At 38.8% G+C, this 20,011-nt stretch overlaps 1 protein-coding gene across 1 annotated transcript in view; it reads right to left on the bottom strand.

Moving 5' to 3' along the window:
- Window positions 1–1,867: 1,867 nt before the first annotated feature.
- The window catches only part of btbd7 (BTB (POZ) domain containing 7), an 80,258-nt gene continuing 62,114 nt past the window's right edge, over window positions 1,868–20,011 (bottom strand). The window contains exons 4-11 of the mRNA XM_077219440.1: window positions 12,050–12,258; window positions 9,820–9,895; window positions 7,964–8,124; window positions 7,269–7,412; window positions 6,847–7,036; window positions 5,938–6,116; window positions 4,175–4,582; window positions 1,868–3,302 (exon numbers count right to left, since the gene is read on the bottom strand). Of these exons, the coding sequence (XP_077075555.1) occupies window positions 2,646–3,302; window positions 4,175–4,582; window positions 5,938–6,116; window positions 6,847–7,036; window positions 7,269–7,412; window positions 7,964–8,124; window positions 9,820–9,895; window positions 12,050–12,258 (2,024 nt within the window). The 3' untranslated portion in view covers window positions 1,868–2,645. The remainder of the gene's footprint in view (window positions 3,303–4,174; window positions 4,583–5,937; window positions 6,117–6,846; window positions 7,037–7,268; window positions 7,413–7,963; window positions 8,125–9,819; window positions 9,896–12,049; window positions 12,259–20,011) is intronic.

The raw sequence follows: 20,011 nt of genomic DNA, 5'->3' as shown, positions 1-20,011 counted from the left end.
CGTCAGCCGGCTAACATTTCTGAACAACTAAGAGTAGATGAACAATAACACAAGCTTACCGCCGTAACACCTGGTTGAGTTCATTATCATGCAAGATGGCACAGTCCTCACTTTTTTTAAACAAAAATTAGCTGTAATGCTGAATCTAATAAAACAGCAAGTTTAAGGAAAGGAGGAGAGGAACCTTAGAAATATGCTAGAAAGTGGAGAAAATTTGATTTCTGGCTGTTGGTTCTGGTCCCTCAGTGATAAATGTCTAAAGTTGATAAAAATATATAGGAGGAAAATCAAATTGACTGAAGTACATGTTGAGAGAAGCTGGTCAGAGGTAGAAAGCCTCTCTGGCACAGAATACCTTATGTGATTTAAGATGGAGAACTGCGTTACCCTTAAGGCTGTAACTGCAGATACAGCAGTACTAACCCTACATCAACACTTAAGGCTATCTTTATAGGTCAAAATACCTGGGGAGGGATCAACGAAATCAATCGATGATAAATGTTCCTTCTATAGTCACAGTCATCAAAGAGTCTGTGCAACTAACATGAATCTCAAGCCGACAGTTTCAATTCAGCTGACAAAGAGAGACAGAAACCTGGTAAATAAAATGCTTTCGAGATTCAACAAGCAACACAAACATCCTCCCCAACCCATCTTTGGTCTAACTGTGAGTTCTTAACAGTCCAAAAAACAGAAAAACAAAAAACAATCTGATCGACAATCCAACCAAAACTCAAGCCTTTTACTAGAGTATAAAATGTTTGAGCACTTTTATCTGACAAGAAATAAATGACATTCTCAGTATTTCTCAGTACGTTTGTGCTTTCAACCAACAAAACCGTTCTTGTGCTCCAATGAAAGCACTCAAAGTTAGGAACGTGGGATGGATATAACTGAGGATTGTTTGGATATTCAACAGAGGTCCCACCTGGTGTAATACAACCAGAGATGCTTATATAATAATATTTGAGAGTATTTGAAAATGCAGTACCATTACCTGTGGGGAAAGACTATTGTTGATTATCTTAAAGGGATAGTTAACCCAAAAATGCTAATTCTGTCATCATTTACACAAACTCATGTTCTTCCAAACCTGTACGAGTTTCTGGCTTTCTGCAGAACAAAATATATTTTGAAGAATGTCTCAAGGCTTTTTGTTTGTTTTTTCCATACAGTGACCATCAATAGGGTCCAATGTTGTTGTTTTTGGATCCCACTTTCTTTTATTGTATGGACAAAATGTATTTGTGTTCTATAGAAAAAAACTAAGTCATACAGGTTTGGAACAACATGAATGGAGACCAATTACATTTTTGGGTGAACTAGCCTGCATATTTGTGTCAGTATGATAATCGAGAAATATATTTATTGTAGGGAGAAGAGAGCAAAATGAGTTTTTAAAATAAAAAAAGGCTGCCTATTGCACAGTTATTATAGAATACAGAATACAGGTATTTCAGATGTTAAAAAAAGCTTAAAATAAGTCACTTTTATAGATAGGATGTGCAGCAGTGTTTGATATATTGTTTCTTAAAGTGTTGTGTAACAAATCAAAAGTAAATCCTCCAAATCTTTGTGTACATGACACTTTCTAAGATTTCTCTTTTTTTTTTTTTGCAAAGCCTGTTCATGACATCATAATTATTGGTCGTCTGCTGACAGAACTAGCGCAGAAAAGCTAATGAACGTCTGCTGTCCCACCAAACTAGAGGACTGAGGATGTGGCGTGAGGTTGGTTTGATTGAGATTCCTGTACATTTCTGGAGTACGAGGCTGATAATGATCAACCCGCTTTTGCCATCTCTCAGGAATGCCAGCAACTGCAGCCTTGGAAAGAGAATCTGAATGCAAAAGAGTGTGCCAAATCTTTGTTTGAGAGGACAGATAGTTTTTTAAGTTAAATACACTAGAATGAATCTACAGATCTGAATTGTGAAACACGGTAAAACAAAGCTCCATTCACATTTAATGGCGCATCTGTGCCATTGTTATGCCTGATAAGTTGCCTCATAGGAGACAGGGGATTTCATTTGTTTTCCCTTTTATGTTCCATCTCGGCTCTTAAATTGCACAGGCTAATGTAAAAGCCGGCAAATGCAGCGGATTACACAAGCTATTACTGCCACTCTGCCCTCAAAAGAAGGAGGAGCCGTTTATCAAGGACTAGACAAAGTAATGAGTTTGCAACTTATTGCCTTCATATTTTTAAAATTTACTCCTAAGGAACAAAATCTGTGCATCTAGATAAATATATATTTTCTTCAGTCATCCTAGTATGTTCAAGGAAATGAAAGTAAATAAAATATACTGTGATATATGTACATTAATATGCAGCATGTGAGGAAAATATGAGAACCATAATGAATCAGACTAAATCAATTTTGACCTCTTTTCAGGGTGCATACAACCAAACCAAGCTCTCCTCACTCTACATTAGGTTTCAAACCTATCTGGAGGGGTTTAAGTGACATCTCACTTTAGCATCTCCTATCAGGAAAGCAGCCACTCACGTAGCTTATGGGCGTTCATCATTTCAAGATACTGTCGTCCCTCGAAAGAATACAAAGTGCAGGACTGCTGGTGCCTCACCTGTTTGTTTACACGTAGCATTTAAATTAGTCCTCAGTCTCTTTTTTAATCAGGGGTCAGAGAGCAGACTTCCTGTAGGAGTAGTCGGGTTTGTTGGGTGACCTGCGGTCTCGGGCCCCCAACCCTCCCTCATCCCCAGTCCCTACATTCACCCCTAAGCCCAGCCCAATTCCCTCTGGAGCAGGCCGGCGGCCTGTGGGCCATTCCTCATACTGTTCTGTGGAGGGGCCGAGCCCACAGGTGAGGTCCGTCTCATTTACGGGCCGTGACCTCTGCACGGCTTGCGCAACGCCCCCTTGTGAGACAATTGCCAAGTCTAGCCTCTGTGGAGGCTGTTCCAGCACATCCAGGCGGAGGGATTCTGAAGCCTCTGAGTAGGACGGAGGCGGCGCCCCTCCGCCTGCCTGACGGCCGTGGATGTAGAGGTCTGGTCCACAGTAGGGAGGCACGTGGCGGCCCGGGAACTCGTAGAGATCTGGGAAGTCAGGCTGCAGCCCCTCGGGCTTGGGTTCGGCTGCATGCCGCTTGCGGGAGGAGTGTGGGTGATGGCTGGAGTAGCTGTGGGACATGGGAGGAGCTGTAGAAATGTGAGGGTGGGCTTCGTGACTCTCCACCTCCATAGAGACCTCCGGAAGTCGTCGTTCCTTTAGGCTCATTGCCGAAACACCCATGGCAATATCTGGCATGAACTCGTTGATGACAGGCTCCATGTTCTGCAAGAATAAGTTAAAATACAACTGTTATCTCTGGGGAAGCATGATATTCCAGTACCATATTGGCTATCATCCATTATTATCATTATTATTTAATAGGGGTGTAACGATACCCTCATGTCACGAATCGATACATAATCACGATACAATATTATTGTGATACTCCAAGACATATGGCAAAAGGTTAACAAAAACCTGTTGATTAAAAAATGCTAAATTTGGTGTTACATTGTGGGTGTAAATGAATAGGCTTGGACTTGGTGCAGGTAACCCAATGCACAGGGACAATAGTGACACCAGAATAAAAATATTCATGATTCTGAAGCTGAAAACAGAATTATTTTTTTAGACGAATATACTTGCACTCTTTCACTGACTAGATATATTTAAAATAATTTAGGCCACTTTTTACTGGTAACATAAGACATTTGACATTATCAGGACACAAATATTCCCCCATTGCATTAGTGTACATTATATTCAACATTATATGTAGTAGTTTAATGTAGTACTGACACTAAAACAACTGACACTAATGTAGAACTTTTTTCACACAGTAATTTTCATTTTATACACAATACATACTGTTGCATTTTTGTATTGCGATATATTTTGACACAATATATTACACCCCTATTATTTAATAATAATAAAATATTTTATTTAATTTAATCTGTATGTCAATGTTGTATGTATAGATGCTAATTTTCCCATTTTGTACATTTAGATTATTTAAAAACACTAAGAATTTAATAACACTGTTAAATGTCATTTAAAAAATTTAAACAAAAATATATTTAAAAAATTGCTAAAAAATAAATATATATAAAAATAATAATAATAACAAAGAATAATATATTGGTATTAATCACCATTTGCTTGTCAGGATGAAGACTCCTTCCCCCCTGTGCGTTAGTGCAGTCTGGGGGCAGGGGCTTGGCTCCTGGTGGGTAGACTTGGCTGCCCATTTTCGTAGAGGTCTGCCTATGAAGGAGTGCATGATTGCAGGGGTAGGAGAAAGATCTGGAGGGAGGTTGGCTGGGGACCCGTGGTCTCCAGCCTGCTTTAAACTGCTGCTGGCCATGGCCCGGGGTGGTCGGAGGATGGTAGGGTGGAGGAGGTGGGGGCAGAGGGGGGTGGAAGCCCACCAGGGCCTCCAGGTCAGTGAACATACTCTCCACAGCTGGTGTACTGTTGACCCGGCAGCGACCTGACTGGCGCAAGGCCAGGACGGGACTCTCGTCTCCGAAACGCTCCTCAGGAAAGAATTTGTGCGGATTCTAAAACACAACACACGTCAATGTAAGGGCATGTTTGTGCTAGACATGCTTCAAAAATGAGAGTTAATAGGTTTTCTGGTATGCTGAAGAAGTTTTGACTCCTTCCAAGTTTTCTAACATGGGTTCACTGGTCACATAATGGTGAGAACCACAAGACATCACAGTAGTTCAAGGGCTCAGACCACTTCTAAACCAAGAGCACAGTAACTGAGAAACATGCAGTGTTGTGCCTGAACGCGTTCATTGAACGATAGTTCATGAATTCGTTCATATTTTGGGGCGAACGTGATCTGAACTGTTTTACTGCCTGATGAACGTTATTGTGAACGCGTTCATTCTGGTGTCGGTGAACGCACGCTATCTCAGTTTAACTCATAGACTGTAAAAAAGGTTTAACTTCGTTCAATAGGGTGCCAGATTTCTATAGAGTCTTCCAGGCGAAAACCCGCATAAAACACACGTAAACAGGCCTTAATATGTAGCGAAAAAAACACCCAATCTGGCAACACAAGCCACCAGTGTCGCACCGCGGCGCCGCATGCGTCATCAAAACGAAAAGCAGCATGTAGTCGACAAGGCAGCGAGGCGTCGTCATATCGTATGATCAGTTTAAGACAAGGTCGGTGAGGATGGGAAAAATCTTACATTTCTGTGCAAACTTTGCCCGCCGATAAAAAAACCGCTGTCTGTAGTTGTATATGGGTTGTGGCAATAATTTAAATTGCTCGCAGCAACATATGGAAAAAAAGAACTATGAACTAGTTCATTTTTTGGAACCGTGAACTTAATTCAAAATTGTGAAGTATGAACTATGAACTGAACTAGTTCATTTTAAAATTTGTGAACTGAACTTTGAACTAGTTCATGTAGAAAGTGAACTTTCCCAACACTGGAAACATGCTAGTCAAAACAACATGGAGTGATGCAGAACACACGAAGGCCCGAAAAGTACTCTACGCAAGTACGTGAATGTAGTCTTCTTTAAGAAATGAATACTTCTATGAAGGATGCAATTTGAATTAATTTAGAATGATTTCTGAAGGATCATGTGACACTAAAGACTGGAGTAATGGTTGCTGAAAATTCAGCTTTGACATCAAAGCAATAAATTAAATTTTAAAATATATCAAAATAGAAAACAGTTATTTACATTTTAATTTACATCTGTGAATCTCCTTTTTAAAATCCTTTTTTCTTCTTTTTTTTTACAAAATCAGTATGAGTGACCGCAATCCCTAGAAAACAAAACTGTATTCATCAGAGGCTGGGGTAAAACTAACTTGAGTCAGAGTGAGATTCACAGTAGCCATAGCAACTTGTCAGTGCCTCCACTCAAACAGGATGTGCTGGGTTACCTGTAGGAGTTCTGCAGCCCCGTCAGGAAGGCCAAACTCTCGGAGCACACGGATCTGCAGCTCGTAACTGACTGTGGCGCCCTCACCACAGTTCAGAGCATATGCTCGCTGCACCTGGTCTGTGTGACGCAGCTCCTGCAGCCTACGGATCATTTCCTTCACTACTGCCAACCTGGGCACTGAAAGACAGGGTGAGAAAAGGAAAACACATTACTTAAGTTAGAATAAATGTGTGAATCCAGATGAATAAGTGAATCATTTAATAATATTGCATACCAGGTCATAAATAGAGATTTATAAAAGATGGGTATATTGGCAATTTTTTTTTTTTTTTAATTGGTGTTGACTTTTGTTTTAAATAACACCCAAAGCATCACAAAGCTTGCCAACATATAAGGCTAATGTTCCCACTCACATTATACATACACACACACATATATATATATTTATATATATATATATATATATATATATATATATATATATATATACAGTGTTTATTTATATATATATATATATACACACACACACACACACAGTGTTTATTTATATATATATATATATATAGATATATATACACACACACAGTGTTTGTATATATATATATATATATATATATATATATAAACACTGAATTGCTTGTTGAAAACAAAAAGCAAAATTAACGTGAGAAAACTGTCTCATGGTTTGATTTATGGGAGTCACAACTACATCTAGATTAGGACAATATATTTGGCCTCTGTGAAATATCTCTCTAAAATGACTTGATTGTGGTGTTTGTGAGTGATTAATTTTATGAAGTATAAACGAGTATTACACAGATATATAGTAGACATAATGATGGGACTGAAATTGTAGATTGGCTAAAACAATGCATCATTACAAGGCATGAATGAGCGCTTAACCCACCTGGTATCTCATTAGCAACCACAGACGGTGGAGCAGTCTGGCTGCCAGCCATTTGCTGGTGGTTGATCATGTGACAGCACTGAGGGACGGCATTGTTCACCATGTAGAGTGTGTCGGGTACATTGGACATACGAACCATGCGCAGCCTAACCAGATCGGTCTGCTCGACCATCATCTCCTCCAGAACCGCCTGGAGGAACACATACCCATTTCACTATATGACTTGCATGAACTAAGGTCATTCTATAAACCAAGTGCCTTTTCAAAATGATTTGATTTTAAGACCTTTCTATAAGACTTTAATATATATAATTAAAGAATTAGTGAATAGTTTTCAATAACTTTTCCCATGTCTTTATCTGTTAATTTTAATGTAGCGGTTAAATATTCTGCTGTATGCGAGGTGAGAAAGTGTATCCTACCTTGGCCTCCTCCACATAAGGAGAGAAGAGCCGTGGGCGGACATAAATGCCAGCACTCTTCTGCCGGAGCCAGGCGTTGGCTTTGCCTCCCTCTGCTGTGGGCAGCATGTCAGAGGGAGGGGTGCTGATCAGACCCCTCTTCATCTGTTAAAGGCAGAGTAAATGTCTTCAACGATACGCGACGAGAGCAGTCAAGGAGAGCAATGGTGAATCGGTTTGCTTTATTACTGAATAGTACTGAGAGTCAGAGTATATACTCATTCGTACATCCATCAATATTGACATTTTTATCATTTTTATTCAGAATGTGCAGTAATTCAGTAAAATGTTTCTCATTTGGCTTGTAGTGTCTTGACAAATTTCTTAAGGAGGATGATGGGTGGTTTCCCCATCATCCTGATCTATATAACACAAGAAACATTCCTTATCTTCAATGTTAAAAACAGTTGTGCTGCTTAATATTTTTGTGGAAACCATTTTTATCCAGATTCTTTTATGAATAGAAAGTTAAGTTTCTCAGGGACAGGGGCTCAAAATGCAAAAAAGGGGCGCCTATCACTACAGAGTAATTTCATTATAACAATTACAACAGTATTTATATTGGAATTTATATACACATTTATATGAATGGAATTTTGACAGCCCTTTAATGTGCCCGTTTAAGCTGTTCAAACCAATGACACAAACACACTTACAGTGTCAGAGAGGACCTCACTGTTGGTGGGTAATATGTGCTCAGTTCGGACGAAAGGCAGCAGCGGAGAGAGAATCTCTTTAAGCTCTTCCAGGTCCAGATCCCTTCTTTTCACACCACGTTTATTCACACTATGTGCAGTACCACTTAACAGGTTAGGCTCTGGGGAACACACAGACACATACACAGTCACACACAAATATTTAAGTTGGAGGAAAAGGTGGCCCAACTTTTCTAGCCCACAATATAGATAGACAATGATGGGTGGGAGGGTGTGTGCTTCCAGAGGATTAGCGGTATTACTATGCAGATCCACTGGCTGCCGCTGTGCCCTTGAGCGAGGAATTAAAACTCCTCTGTTCTAAGGATGTTGCACTGCAATGGACCCTGAATTACGATCTACACCGAATAAGGATCATGTTTAAAGATTGTTAATGACAAAATGAAGGTGTATTGTTGCATTGCTGTTTCACATTCCCTTTAGAATCTGTTCTGGGGGAAAAGCAATCAAAGATCGTGTTTATTGTTTGGCACCAGCTATAAACATTTAAGACAGTGTTAGTCTTGGTATATTTGATTCTGTTGGGTAAACAGAGCAAATGCAGACCCAGGTCTGGAGCTGCCAGCCATATGCTACGCTTCAGTACTGCAGAGCACTTGGCCTGATTTCTCAGTGCTGAGCCAGTCAGAGTCATTACTAGACATTAGGAGGATAGGGCAATAAATCATTAGACTAGCATAGTCTTATTATTAGACCAACATCTATGGCAAGAGGTGAAAACAGGGACAGATTCAGCGGCACAGAAAAAAGATTTGGCCCAGAGAAAAGTGTGATTGTGTGTATGGAGTAGATTGGGATTAAAGGAATAGTCAGGATAAAAATTTTTGCCTGAACATTACTTTTATTCCAAACCTGTATGGACTTGCTTTCATCCAAGGAACACAAAAGTAGTTTAGCAGAATTTCCAAGAATCTTTTTTCTTTTTTCATACAACAAATGTGGATGGGGATAACAGGCTGTCAAGCCCCGTATATCACCATAAAAGTAAGCAAAAACTTGTACACAACACTTCAAGTCTTACAGACCACATTCATGATATTTTTGTCTTTTCAGTATGTCAGACATGGTCACTATGAACACATGGAATGAGCCATGTAATAATTCTTGTAATGAAATATACAGTAGCATCAAAAGTTTGGGGATAGAAAGTAAAAAAAAAGAAAACAAATGAATACTTCTATTCAGGAAGATCAAATGTGCAATTGATCAAAAGTGACAGTAAAGACATTTACAATTTTACAAAAGATTAGAAATGTTCTGTAACATTATAAATGTCTTAGTATATATATATTTTCCCAATTAAATTATGTTCTTTTGAACTTTCTATTCAAAGGATCTGACTAAAAGTATCATGGTTTCTACAAACATATTAATTTTAAGTTTCGAACACTGATAATTAGAATGTTTCTTGAGGACCAATTCAGCATATTAGAATGATTTCTGAAGGATCATGTGGCACTGAAGACTGGAGTAATGATGCTGAAAATTCAGCTTTGCCATCACAGGAATATATTACATTTTGAAATATATTAAAATAGAAAACAAAATATTGCACTTTTTACTGTAATTCGGATCAAATAAATGCAGTCTTGGTGAGCATAAGAAGAGACTGTCAAAGGCATTTTAAAAATTCCTACTGTCCCCAAACTTTTGAACGATAGTATAGAAATACTTCTGTGTATTACAAAAAAAAAAAACAACATACAAGGTTTGACATGAAGGTGAGTAAATAGATTACTAAATGGATGAACTATTCCTTTAATGTGTATCTAGTGACAAATGTCTGTGTGTGATACCTCTATCGGCCATCCTCTTGATGAGCTGGTGTTCGCCCCACTTCACAACATACTTGAGGATGTCCTGTTCACTGGCCTGTGAAGAGAGGAGAAGAACATTATAAGTTTGTTACTGAATTTAGCCAGCACTACAAGGCTGAAGGAAACTGGTGTATGCAAGCTTAAAGGGCATATTGCATGTTTTATTTTTTTCAAAATTAATATATAACCTTGTATGAAAATACCATATGAAAAAATTAATGCAGGATTTAAAATTGTTTTAGAAAACGTGACAGTTTCCTTGACCGTGTTGAAAAAGCAATTTTCTTGCAACATGGCGTCATATTACATCATAAGAGGGAGTTGTTTGGTGGGCTCTGCGTTTGCTCAGTGCAAAGTAGGTTGGTATTCAGTAGAAGCGGTCGTGATTCAGTGTGTTCTTTTGGTAGTTATTGTATTTCAATTTTCCATCGTCATGGTAAATTTAGTGAATTATAGCCGTCAGGACAGCGAGTCCACAGGTTTCCTAAAAAGAAAAAGGACTGTGCTATCTTCGTGCCTTGGTGTGTTTTGTGCGGGTGAAGAGACGGGACTTCACTTCTGCATCTGCTTCGAAAAACACGGTAGTGTGTAGTGTTCACTTTAGACCGGATGAGTATAATCCCGGTTCAACATGGGATGCCGAAGCAAGAACCAAGTGAGAATCCGGGCTGGTACGGTTCCTTCGGTGCACACTGTCACAGGACCTTCACCGGGCACATTTAATACAACAGAACGATCTCAAAACTAAAAACAGGATATATAAAAACCAATCTATTTCATAGCAACAAGTCCTGCAGGTGCCAGGTGAAACCTGAGCAAAATGATTTTATCATCTTATCTCTTAATGGGAATATTGCACAGCCAAAATCTCATTTCATTCATCGACAGAAGCCGATCCAGGTTTAATGGACATCGTTTATCCCTCGAACTAAATTACATTTTTTAATATCAGGGTCCTTTCCTTACACTTTTTCCTAAATTTAATTTTTTGGTACAAGAGAATGTAGACAGGAAATTTGGAGGTGAGGGAGAGAAAGGGGGAATGGGATTAAGACATGACCCAGGGTGGACTCACTTAAAGGAATGATTCACCCAAAAATGAAAATTTGCTGTTAATTTCCTCAGGCAATCCAAGATGTAGGTGTCATTTTTTTCTTCAGTAGAACAGTAAAGAAGATTTTTAACTGAAACTGTGGTCCTTGGTGATTCATATAATGCAAGTCAATGGCTACAATAACTCTGAGAATCAAAAAAACATACGAAACAAAATGAATACCTGTGGCTCCGGGCAAAATATTGAGGTCTTATGAAGCGAAACGATTGGTCTGTGCAAGAAATTGAACACTATTTACAACATTATTACCTGTAATCCACAGCCTCAGTAAACAGTCCTGTGCGCATTCATGGCAGTCTGGAGCACAAGATTCCCATCACATAATGACGTATGCGCAACAGCTCATGAGTGTGAAGACACTAACAGACTTCTGTGTGCCAGGCCAAATCCCAGATGGGGTTACAGCTCTCTATATAAGCTCACTGAGGAGACGTAAGGGGGTCATCTGATACAGATAACTAATTTGTCCAAAAACAAAAGCAGGTGACCTTCAAGAGAAGGGAGACCTGATCAACAGAGACCGATAAACAGACTGATACTAACACTCTGCTGTCTGAAATAGATAGGCCTTAAGCCCTGCATTGATTTGTGGACTGAAATAAACACAATTTTCCCAATAGTGCAATATGATGTGCACTTACCCTGAATTACTACCCCTGTATGTTTCCAGAGAGAAAATAAGCTCGACCTTGTCGTAAAAGCACAAAAAACCCATGCAAGAGACCTTGTAGTGAAGTTATTTGTAAGATTATGCAAGAAAATTCTATTTAATTCAATCGGACCAACATTTCCCAACCTTTTTCCCAGGGAACCTTTTTTTAACAACCCATATTGCCATTAAAAAAAGCATCAGGTTTTTTTGCAAACATGAATAGAATATATTTTGTCAAGAGCAAGTCTGAGAATCCAATAATATGTCCTGTGTGAACAACCCCTTATTCTTCATGAATCAGTTAACAAAATTAAAATGTTCACTTATAAAGATTGATTATTTGAAACCCAATCAGTTCCCCTAAATTGGGAAATCATGAACTGGACAATCTTGCACTGGGAAATCTGAAAAGAACTCGGGGTGAATTGGTGTACGGTCATCACCTGAAGATAATCAGACTGAATGGCCGCCAGCAGGTGCTCCTTGCTTAGCTCGTAGAGGACGTCGGAGGTCATGACCTGGCTGAACTCCTCACACAGGAAGTGCATGGCCTGCCGATGAACCCATTTGGAGCCATAGGGCTGTGAGCTCCACTTCAGGATGGCCACCACAGAGTCTAGCGAGATGCTGTCTGCCACAATGTCTTCACAGCCTAAGACGAATAAACAAAGACATTGCATTTTATTTAGGTATAAACAGAGCTTCAGCTGCTCTTAAACATACAAATCTGTGTCCAAACGTAGTTAATCAAGATTTTAAAACAAAAAACATGGGTGGTCGAGATGCTCTTAGAATAGGGCATTACCTGTATGTGCCCTCTATCCATTTTACCCATTGCTGAAATAATTCTCTCATCACCGCAACTGTAATATAACACTTCAAAAGGTAAAACTGAGTCCATAAATACACCAAGAATATATTCTATCACAATATATGCAGATATGTCTAAAATATTAATGAAAATGTATGCATTTAAATGTCACTGTGGGAACCGATGAATAATTTACCCAATTATTCACAACTAAAACACTCCTTTATGCTGCTTCAAACTGTGCCTTGAATTACTGATTTGATCTGTTTTCTCTCTTCCATTCAATTCTTTCGGTCTCCTTTTCCAGTCATCAAAGACCGAATGTCAAAGGAGAGGTATTCAGTGCAGTTTAATCAGTAAATGCCACCGTTTTTTCCTTTTTTTTTTTTTTTTTGCTGTGCTTGATACAAAGACCCCTGAAACATTGGGGAATTTCAACTCCAATGCAATCCAAGCCAAGCATCTCTAGAGAGCAAGCTTGGTTTTCCCTTTCTAACAGGAATTATGATAAATTTAGTTCGTTTTTAGTTTGTGTACAAAATTGTAAAGATTTTTTGTATCGTACCTGACGCAACACATAATCAAAAGTAACAGTAAAGACTGTTTCAAATAAATGGTCTTTTGAACTTTCAATTACTCTCCTGTGGACTCCTGTGGAAAAAACTGCATCCTGGTTTCCACAAAAATATTAAGCAGCAAACTATTTTCAATATTGATAATAAGAAAAGTCTCTTGAGCACCAAATCAACATATTAGAATGATTTCTGAAGGATCATGTGACATTGAAGACTGGAGTAATGACAGCTGAAAATTCAGCTTTGACATCACAGAAATAAATTAAAGTTAGAATACAGGTCCTTCTCCAAAAATTAGCATATTGTGATAAAGTTCATTATTTTCCATAATGTAATGATAAAAATTAAACTTTCATATATTTTAGATTCATTGCACACCCACTGAAATATTTCAGGTCTTTTATTGTTTTTATACTGATGATTTTGGCATACAGCTCATGAAAACCCAAAATTCCTATCTCAAAAAATTAGCATATCATGAAAAGGGTCTCTAAACAGCTATTAACCTAATCATCTGAATCAACTAATTAACTCTAAACACCTGCAAAAGATTCCTGAGGCTTTTAAAAACTCCCAGCCTGTTTCATTACTCAAAACCGAAATCATGGGTAAGACTGCCAACCTGACTGCTCTCCAGAAGGCCATCATTGACACCCTCAAGCAAGAGGGTAAGACACAGAAAGAAATTTCTGAACAAATAGGCTGTTCCCAGAGTGCTGTATCAAGGCACCTCAGTGGGAAGTCTGTGGGAAGGAAAAAGTGTGGCAAAAAACGCTGCACAACGAGAAGAGGTGACCGGACCCTGAGGAAGATTGTGGAGAAGGACCGATTCCAGACCTTGGGGGACCTGCGGAAGCAGTGGACTGAGTCTGGAGTAGAAACATTCAGAGCCCACACAGAGCCCACACGTCTCCAGCCTGGAGCACACGAAAGATTAAGAGTAGCACTGCATCTGTTCCACTGCATGGCAAGAAACCATTTAGCATGCAACAGCAAAGCAGTGCAGACTATTCTCTCATAAACCCATCCCAGTTAAGTATAATCTCTGCTCACAGAGCCATAAACTTGTCATTTTCCAAAAACAGTATCATATTAGCCTCTAGGGGGGATGTCACCCAGCATCCAAAAATCTCATCATTCTTTATTGACTTTGTGATCAATGTGTAGATTGTTCACATTGGACATGAACACAGAGCAACAAATCAATGCGAGTTAATAAAAGTTAATGATTAGGTCCGAGTCAAATTCAAATCACAAGAATGATTGCAGAACTTACACCAAGGTGTTAATAATTATTCAAACATGAGATGAGTGTCCTAAATTGAGACCAGAAACAAAAGTCTGCAAAACAATAGCAATTCATGGCAGGGAAGACAGGGAAGCACAAACAATATACAGTGTTTTCCACTCAAAATCAAAGCCAAGTGCAGCCGATTTGATGGTAATGAGTGCAGAGCAAACGCAGCAGATTTCATCAGTACTTCAAATGTTATTTTGTGGACTCTGTATCTCTTTACCATATCTATAAACATGGTAAATGCAGATAAACAGTGTCGTTTTTTCAAACAGCCTCTCAATGTTTGCTTAAGAGCAGATTCTTAACATTGGGAATGAAAACATCTGTTCAAATTAACAGCACAAAATCTGCATCACACTAAACTGCTAAAATTTAAATGAATTCATAGGATCTGCTACACAAATAAAAAGATGCAACGCAAAAAGTAAAACTAACTTCAACAAAACAAATTTAAAACTAAAACACAAGCAAGTGGTGTAGTAATAAACATACTGAATATGTTTTATAATATATTCAGTATACATTTAAAATAGTTTTCCTCTGAAGAAACACATTTTGTCAAGGACTCAAAGCTAACAACAAGGCCATGTGATGTGAAATACCTAATGGTAGTCTTGAGCTCATTTTACAGTTGAGTACACCTGATATTGGAGGACCACCACAACACAGGAAGGGAGCAGACACAGTGAAGGACTAATCATTAGGGTATCTATTAGCCTTGAACAAGTGCAATACCCCAATTACTAGAGCCCTGGAGCTTGATATAAGGGGTAGACAGGCTAATAGACAGAGAGGAGGAGAGATGGAGCGAGCCAGTCAGGGAGAGAAACTGCGACATGCTGAGAGGAAGAAAAAATGGGAGAAGGAGTAAAGATTAGGAGGGTAAATGTCAAAAAGGACAGTGATAGTGGAAAATTTGCCCGTTCTGTATGACTGAATGTGAAAGATGGAAATTGCTGAAAGATACAGAGATGAAAATGAGAAGCTAAGAGTGAAGGAGCCCCAGAGAAGTGCAAGGTTAAAATTCTCCATGACCTTTCAGACAAGCTGTAACAGACAGAATCATTACAGAGCTGACAGTCTCTCATAGGCTTAATGGAAACACCACCAGCAATTTGTGTTAATACTAATCAGAAAGGTGCCTTGGGGGCAGGAAATGTTTCTGTATTGAGTTTGAAACACACTCTAAAGGACATCTGACTGAACCACTCGCACAAGCATCAATGCATTGCCATTTCAAAAGTACTCTCTCTCCAAAGGTATCAATATTAGACCCGTTCTCTCTAGGAACAGAGGCGATGAGGTGACAGTGTTTGTTACCCACAAGATTGTTGTTATTCCCTTCCCTTAAATCAGAACAAAATGTGAAGATGTTAAATAATGAATAAGCCATAAGAAAAATCTGAGGGATGCACCATGTTAAATGTTAGATATTTATTTAATCTATTGATAGACGATATTGTTTACTAAATTATACATGCTCATTGTGTCTATTTTTACATTTAGGCCCTGTCCCATTTCTCCCCCCTTAAAACTTCGACTTGGTTTTGAGTGCCCTTGAAAGTAAAGTCCCCTCAACGAGGGAAGTGGAGTTGAAGATCTTTCCCTGGGAAATGGGACACCACTATATGCAAATTAGCACGGCAAACTTCACTACGTCACGCGCAGCAAACATCACTACGTCACTCGCAGCGTCCACATGTCTACTACTACTACTATTTTCATTCAGAAAATGCCGGTTCCAGCTGTTGTGTTGCCTGTGTTCGTTTATCTACGTCTGATGAATCAACAGAGAAGACATGTGGAATATAGAAGACGCATTCGCCATATTTTTGTCTGTAATTAATCGTTTAGACGCGCACATGAAACCCAAAATATAGTTTGCTTGTCTAGTTGCAGTCCGTTTCCGAGCACGCGCCGCCATGGGAACAGGGTCAACGTCATTTGCGCACATCATTGTGCTTATAATAGCACTTTTTACAATCAAACACCTCCCGCAATTTAGAATCAGCAATTTTACAACATTCACTGATTGTGCTCAGTGCAGTTTGGGCTTAAAGCAACACCAAGGCACTTTTCCTCTGCGGTCGCCCTACTACAGGTTGGAAGCGAAATTGTCCATTACCGCTGTCGTAAATAATTTAGCCTACCGCAGCCTAATGTCGCACGCACACACTCGCTGTTTATCCAGCACCGGCTTTGGAATCAACAATGGCCACAGACAAGGTAGAGTATGATGCATGATTTTATGAAAGACATCACAAACGAAGAAAAACTATGTATGCCGTAAAGCAGTCGAATTTTGTAGTTCTTTTTGTGCTCCGGCTACTACCCGAAACCCGAAGTTACATAGTGCCAGTAAAAGCGATACAGACCGTCAGGCTATGGCAGACGTGTCATTTAACCTATTGTAAGTCAATGTACCAACACAAGGGTCTTCAAAATATATTATGAAGGTTGAAAAACTACATAGTGTTACTTTAACGTTAGGGAGAAGTGACAGCACGCTGTGAAGAAAAAGATGAAGCACTAACGTTAGACGAACGCGGCTAGTTTTTAATAGTTTTACCTCACATCTTCTTTTTATAATCCTTGGAAGCCAAAATCGAAAATAAAATTAGATGAACCAGATCAGATGTATATTTAATGGACAGACTCTCTTGAAGAACTCGGCAGATATCATGAACATCGTCATATAGATAGCTTTGTGAAATATTTTCTAACATTAGTGTTCAAAACTTAACAGTCCATTAGATGTGCATCAAACTAACATATTCCAACATATTAAGACATTTTAACATGTTTATTTGCGAAAATATACTTCAATTGTTCCTTTCCAGCGGTGTCCGCCATCTTGTTTACAAACATTTGGCTTGTCCGCAAGGTATCCTGGGTAATTTCATCTTCCACTTCGTTTTAAGCCTGCATCGGACCCCACTATGTTTTGAGGGTTGATTTTAAGGGGAGAATAGCACTCCCCCTTGCTCTTTGGAGTATTGGGACACCCTACCCCTACGCGAGAACGCGCAAAATCAGGGGTTAGGGCAGAAATCTAGGGTAAGGGGAGGTATTGGGACAGGCCCTTAGAGTTATCTATTTAAATATTCTACAAATTTCATAACACTGTTAAATGTCACTTTTTAGCAAATCTCAAAATAATATATATCATGCTTTATGTTGTGGTACCTAATTTCACTTGTAGCATTTAAAATGATTGATTGGTTTATTGCCAGAATTTTATTAATTGGCCATATATTGGCTAATAGCTATAACGACAAAAATGTAAGAAAATCGAGAAATTTAATTTCTCCATATAAAGTATGCAATTTTATCAGAAAGCACAACAATCTTAATAAGTAGTGGATGATTTGTTGTTTTTTAGCTCATTAGCAGATAATCACAATATGCGATCACCGTTTACACTCTGGAACCAGACAAACAAAAAAAAACAAAAAAAATATTTCGATGGTTTTATTCAATTAAAGTATAAATTGAGTAGGGGTGTCACGATTCTCCAAATCCTCGATTCGATTACATTTTCGATTCTAAGGTCACGGTTAGATTCGATTCTCGATTTTTTTTTTAAGCACAGGTTGCTGTTGTTCCTAAAAAGCTGACATCAGTTCATCGCAATCTCACACATCTCTGTTATTATCAGTGAAGCTGACTGCACAATGAATCTTTCATAATATATAGCCTACACTTTGTTTGTTATAATTAGAGGATTTGCCAGGTTACAGAATTCAGCACTGAACAAAAAGTCCGTTTTGAGCAGTGAGGAGAGTCTATCTTAAATGCTTCTGATTGGTCATTGCGTTCCAGAAATCAACACATATGTCTGTGATTGGCTAAATCGCTCAACGCTGCAAACATGTTATAAATAGAAACTCTGGCCTGTAAATCGTTTCTATTTTGTTTTAGTTGTTCTTGTTGCTTTTCTGCAACAGATGAAAAAAAATTCTTAGTTTTTATATGTTTTATTCATAGATATTTCTAGTTTGCGGGAGTCCCGCGAATCTTTTTATTCTCCCGCACACACAGAGTGAGTGCATTACCGCCCGCGCTCGCACTCGGCCATCAAATCTAGTCCCGCGCCGCACTCTATTGCGTTGGGAGTGCACATCTATAGGTCAAGAGCCCGGCCCGAGGTGACGGGAAATATCCATAGAATCCAAGTTAGAGGACTCACAGCCTTTCAACACGTGTGTTTTTTTCCCGCGCCGTGATGAGTCGTTCATGAACGATCTGTTCATTGCCTCTGTCACGCGACAAATGAACAAAAGACTCGGAAGGTCAAGTATTAATGTTCCCTGTAAATTACTTTTGACTGCATTATAATGATTTCTTAATTCAGAATATGATCAAGATTGCGTTGGATGTGTTCGGGGAATTTGCCTGTTAAAAGTATAACATTTAAAGCCCCTGAAATGACTAGAAAAAAGATTAGTTAATTTTGATGAACGAGATTGAACAATAGAGTCAGTAAAACGATCCGAACTTTCCATCACGGGCGCGACATGGGGGCGTGGCAGTATCGACGATTCCATTTTTTATTTCGATTTTTGAGTTTGTGAATTAATTTCGATCGATTTCGATTTAAAATCGAAATCGTGACACCCTTAAAATTGAGTGTCTAAAAAAAAACAAGATCACAAAGACTTGGAGGAAATCAAAGGAATTTTGAAATGCTCCTGCAGTCCAATTTTAATTGTTAGATAATGATGAAATATCAAAGCATCCTTTCAAAACCATTCAACTTAATGAACAGTGACACAAAACTGCAAGCGGAACAAAGAATGAAAAATACAAATGAACACATACTGGAACACACAGAAGGTTTTCAGTTTGTGAATAATTTCTCTCTTTGTCCCCAGATGTCTCTTTTTCAAATGAGAAGCAATGCATTTTTTAAAGGTGCTGAGAACTGGAAGAAATGTGCACAGCTCTCTCTAGCTCCCACCCTGCAGGCCTATCGATGCAGCATTTCATTTGCACTACAGACCTATGGCACACCACGCTGTCAGTTCATGTTATCGTCACAGGTGCAGTATCACGCTCAGCCCTGTCACTCGGTCTATCAGTTCATTCTCGGCACAAACCCTCACCAAAACTTCAAGTTGGCCTATTTCCATCACACTGTTTGATAACGGTCTCATGTGCTAAAGTCAGATATCTGTTCTGTACCACCACTTTGCATCACCTTATCTATCCTGTAAGATACTGATTAGATGCTAATTTTTCACCCCGAGGTCCACTTAGTTAGCTAGGTTTCCTGCACCAAAGAGCCATTATTTAGTTTTACAGGAGCAATTACTACCCTCTCTCTGACCATTAGAATTAAACAGGCTGTTTAATTTATTAATGCACTTTAAGACTTATATGTAAATTATCTCTGTTACGACTGAGTGTGTGACAGTACTCTGAGGTTAGCCAATGTCATTCATTACGTTGGGCCAAGTGCCAAGTTACTGACTTGGCACTGACTTGCATTTTGCAATTTGCAAATATGTTAATATGCAATTTGGCCTAATATGTTCATTTGCACATGGTTGTGACATCACAACCATGCCCATTTCTGAGTGGCCCATTTTTTCAACTTGCATAAATGATCTGGCTGGACTACGAAGAGAGCATAGCATTGTGAATGTTGCAAATAATTAAAAATAATTATTAAATGTTTTGAATTTTCTATTTACCCAAGAATCCTGAAAAAAGAATGTTC

This window comes from Siphateles boraxobius, unplaced genomic scaffold, assembly GCF_051911475.1.
Source record: "Siphateles boraxobius isolate OS27281-9 unplaced genomic scaffold, OSU_SipBor_1 8, whole genome shotgun sequence".
NCBI lineage: Eukaryota > Metazoa > Chordata > Actinopteri > Cypriniformes > Leuciscidae > Siphateles > Siphateles boraxobius.
The sequence above is the reverse complement of the archived record's forward strand: the minus strand, read 5'-3'. Positions and strand labels throughout refer to the sequence as shown.